Consider the following 3,639-nt stretch of genomic DNA (forward strand, 5'->3'; position numbering starts at 1 on the left):
ATTATTATTATTATTATTATTATTATTATTATTATTATTATTATTATTATTATTATTATTATTATTATTATTATTATTATTATTATTATCTGGACGCAAAGTAGGGGATCTACCACAAAGTCATGACCTGCAAATATGATCCCATAAAAGAAGGTCCCATAGCTGGTGGGTATTTAGCCGCTGCTGGGTACTGACTTTTCTGGATAATCACTATATTCTCACTATATCCCATTAAGGCAGAATTGTGTGGCCTACGGCCCTGTTATGACCCTTTAGAGGGTTCCGAGTTTTCCTTGAGACTTCCTTGTCTCCCCAGTCCTTGCCTTCAATGTAGGCTTTTGGTCTTGGTCACCCTCCTTTTGAGTGTAGTCACCCTTCATTTTCCACTCCTCTTTGCGATACAGGTATCTGATGCCGATAACACCAATTATAACACAATTGTAGCAGGTCTGAAAAACATTTCGCAGGCAGGTAAGTGTCAAGCCTGAGATAGGCTTCTGAAATGCTCTTCCAGCCTCTTCTTTGCTGTTATTAGGATGGTTTTGCTTTCTCGCCCTTGGCCCCTACCAGTCTGATCATTATGGAGGATGTCATTGAATCATCAAATTGTAGAATTGGAAGGACTCCCAAGAGGCATCTAATCCAACCCTCTCCCAGGTTTAAGTATTCCCTTGAGAAATGAAGCCCCAGTCTCTATTTGCTTGGAGAAAATAGCTTGTTGGACTCCAATGTCCAAAATTTATGTTGATTGGGGGGTTCTGGGGGCTGTAGTCCAAAATATTTCCTCCCAAGCTGTGCTCAGTTTACACAGGCTGTCCAGGGTTGACAACATTGTAGCACTCCAGATCATAGGCTGCATCTGCACTGCAGAAATAATCTGGTTTAATACCACTTTAACTGTCATGGCTCAATGCTATGGAATTTTGGAAAGTGTAATTTGTTGCGGCACCTCTGGTGTCAAACCAGATTATTTCTGCAGTGTGGATGCAGCCATAGAGTTGGAAAGCGTTGGAAGATTTTTTGCATATTTAGGGTACTCCCCCTTTGGGACTAACAGATTCTTCTCTCAAAGATTTTCTCATGAACTGTTGGTTTTCCATCTTCCTCCTCTCTCAACTTTCTTTGGAAAGATGGTGAGATAAAGGTTTCTTTTGACCTGAACTATTCACTAGCTAGATTAGGATATAGATTCTAAGTATATATAGGTTAAAGCCATTATTAAACTTTTGTTTGAACTACAAGCTGCTTGTGTTGTTTTTGAGTCAGTCTCAGTTCTTAGGGAAGCATAGCTGGACAAAGACACATTTCTGCTACTCTGCTGATTTAAAGCAAGACCCTAACAGGCTTGGCTTTGATATTTTTGATATTTAAATATTTTTGTTTCCTTACCAAAGGCTCAAGCCTTAGGGAACTTAAATTACCCTACAGAAGGATCCTAGGTGCATCGACACCGTAGAAATAATAATGCCATTTGACACCGCTTGAACTGCCACGGTGACTTGTCACCCGCTGGCTCCAACCCGCCGACATAAAACCAGAAAGGAATTCTTTCTTTTTCATGACCAGTTTCTGTTTCTCTCCCTAGAGGATTATGTCGACTTGGCCTCCACATTTTCCCTGAGCAACCTCCTGCCCAACATGGCCTTACTCTCAAAATATTACCGCTACAAGGGTTCCCTCACCACTCCGAGTTGTGATGAAGTGGTCACCTGGACTGTCTTTGAGGAACAGATCCCGATCAGCAAGCCACAGGTAACAAGTGCAGCCCTTTCCATGCCAGGGATCTGTCAAAATGACTTCCAACCTTGAAATCATCCTCTCTTTCTCTCTCTCTCTTTTAAAAAAGTTGCATTGATTTCTCCTTAGAATCATAGGGTCCACCTCTATACTGTAGAAATAATGCAGGTCAATGCCACGTTAAGTGCTGTGGCTACCTCCTATGAAATTGTGGGATTTGTGGTTTTACAATTTAGCCTTCCCTGCCAAAGAGTATTGGTAGCTCACCCTACAACCCTACAGAACCCCAAGGTTCTGTAGGATGGATCCATGGCAATTAAAGTGGTATCCAACTGCATTATTTCTACAGTGTCGATGCACCCATGGAATCATAGAGTTGGAAGAGGCCATGAGGGCCAGCCAGTTGATGGAATCATAGAGTTGGAAGAAGCTATGAGAGCCATCTAGTCAATGGAATCATAGAGTTGGAAGAGGCCGTGAGGACCATCTAGTCTATGGAACCATAGAGTTGGAAGAAGCCATGAGGACCATTCAGTTGATGGAATCATGAAGAGGCCATGAGGGCCATCCAGCCCATGGAATTATAGAGTTAGAAGAGACCATGAGGGCCATCCAGTCCATAGAATCTTAGAGTTGGAAGAGGCCATGAGGGCCATCCTGCCAACCCTTTTCAGTCATGCGGGAAGACACAATCAAAGCATGCTCAGTCCCAACAGATAGCCCCATGGCATTGCTTTCCCTCCCTGCCACTCAATAATCTTTTCTTGCTTTCCTTTGTTCAGCTGAATGCCTTTGTGAACACCCTTCACTTCAAAAAGGTTGGCGCGACATCCCTGAAGATGATTAACAATTTCCGTCCTGTCCAGCCTCTTCATAGTCGCAAAGTCTTTGCCTCCAGAGATGCCACCATCAGCTGCTGCACGCCACTTGCTGCCAGTCTCCTCTTCCCTCTGTTTTTGGCTCTTTTGGCCGGCCGGTTCTTGGGCCCCTCCTAGCCAAATTGGCAGACAGTTGAAGTCCCTCATGAATGATTGATTCTTCATGGCATCTCCATCCCCATGTTTCTTCACTGTGGACCTTTTCGAGCCATTGGGTTGGATCAAGACCTGGCCATGCAGACCCCCTGAAATCAGTAGGCCTTCCATGCGCCACACCCATTGATTTCTGGAGGCCTGTGCTGAGCCTGATTAAATCTGGATCCAAACCATGGCACTGAATGATGCATGAGTTGGAAGCAAAGAGATCAGGGAAGCATACAACGTCCGATTGCTATGTTTTGTTGGTGTCTGAAGAGTTGCTTATGTCCTGCTATAAGACACCCTTGTACTCCTTGTAGCAGATAGTTCAGCCAAAATCAAAGGAATCCTGTGCCACCGATGATGGAGCAGATGTGGGATGAGAGTTGTGCCGATTTTTCAGCATGGTTGGTTATTGGGATGTGCCAGGGAGCATGTGGGATTGTGGCGCACAAGCACCTTTCCATCTGAATGCGAAACAAAGCTACAGTGGTGTAAATTGACACAATAATGAATAAATCCAGAGTTCTTAATTTTTCCATGTGCAAGGCCAGTGCCACAGTCAGTCCTGTCAATATCTTCCAAACCAAACTCCATATATTCTAGTTATATTCTAGGACTGGGGTAATGTTGCAGTGGGATCTTTTTTTTTCTTATGTGAATCTGTGGTTTCAGATCTTACCTTCTGGAGCAGCAAAAAACAATCTCATTTGATTGTCTATATGACAGACCTTCAGATATATGAAAATAGTGGCCGAGATCTTACATCATTGTTTATGGGTGCATCTACCCTGTAGAAATAAGGCACCTTGACACAATTTTAAGTGTTGTAGCTCCATTCTGTGGGATCCTGGGATTTGTGGTTTTACAAAGTCTTTAGCCTTCT

The 3,639-nt window shown here is 43.4% G+C and overlaps 1 protein-coding gene across 2 annotated transcripts in view; it reads left to right on the top strand.

Annotated features, from left to right (window-relative positions):
• The window catches only part of LOC121916683 (carbonic anhydrase 15-like), a 25,518-nt gene extending 22,269 nt beyond the window's left edge, over nt 1–3,249 (top strand). For both annotated transcript variants that reach the window (XM_042442033.1, XM_042442034.1), the window contains 3 exons: nt 405–471; nt 1,586–1,752; nt 2,520–3,249. In XM_042442033.1, coding sequence (XP_042297967.1) covers nt 405–471; nt 1,586–1,752; nt 2,520–2,732 — 447 coding nt within the window. In that variant the 3' untranslated portion in view covers nt 2,733–3,249. The remainder of the gene's footprint in view (nt 1–404; nt 472–1,585; nt 1,753–2,519) is intronic.
• Nucleotides 3,250–3,639: the final 390 nt, after the last annotated feature.

The sequence above is a fragment of the Sceloporus undulatus genome, chromosome 10 (assembly GCF_019175285.1).
Source record: "Sceloporus undulatus isolate JIND9_A2432 ecotype Alabama chromosome 10, SceUnd_v1.1, whole genome shotgun sequence".
NCBI classification, from domain to species: Eukaryota; Metazoa; Chordata; class Lepidosauria; order Squamata; family Phrynosomatidae; genus Sceloporus; species Sceloporus undulatus.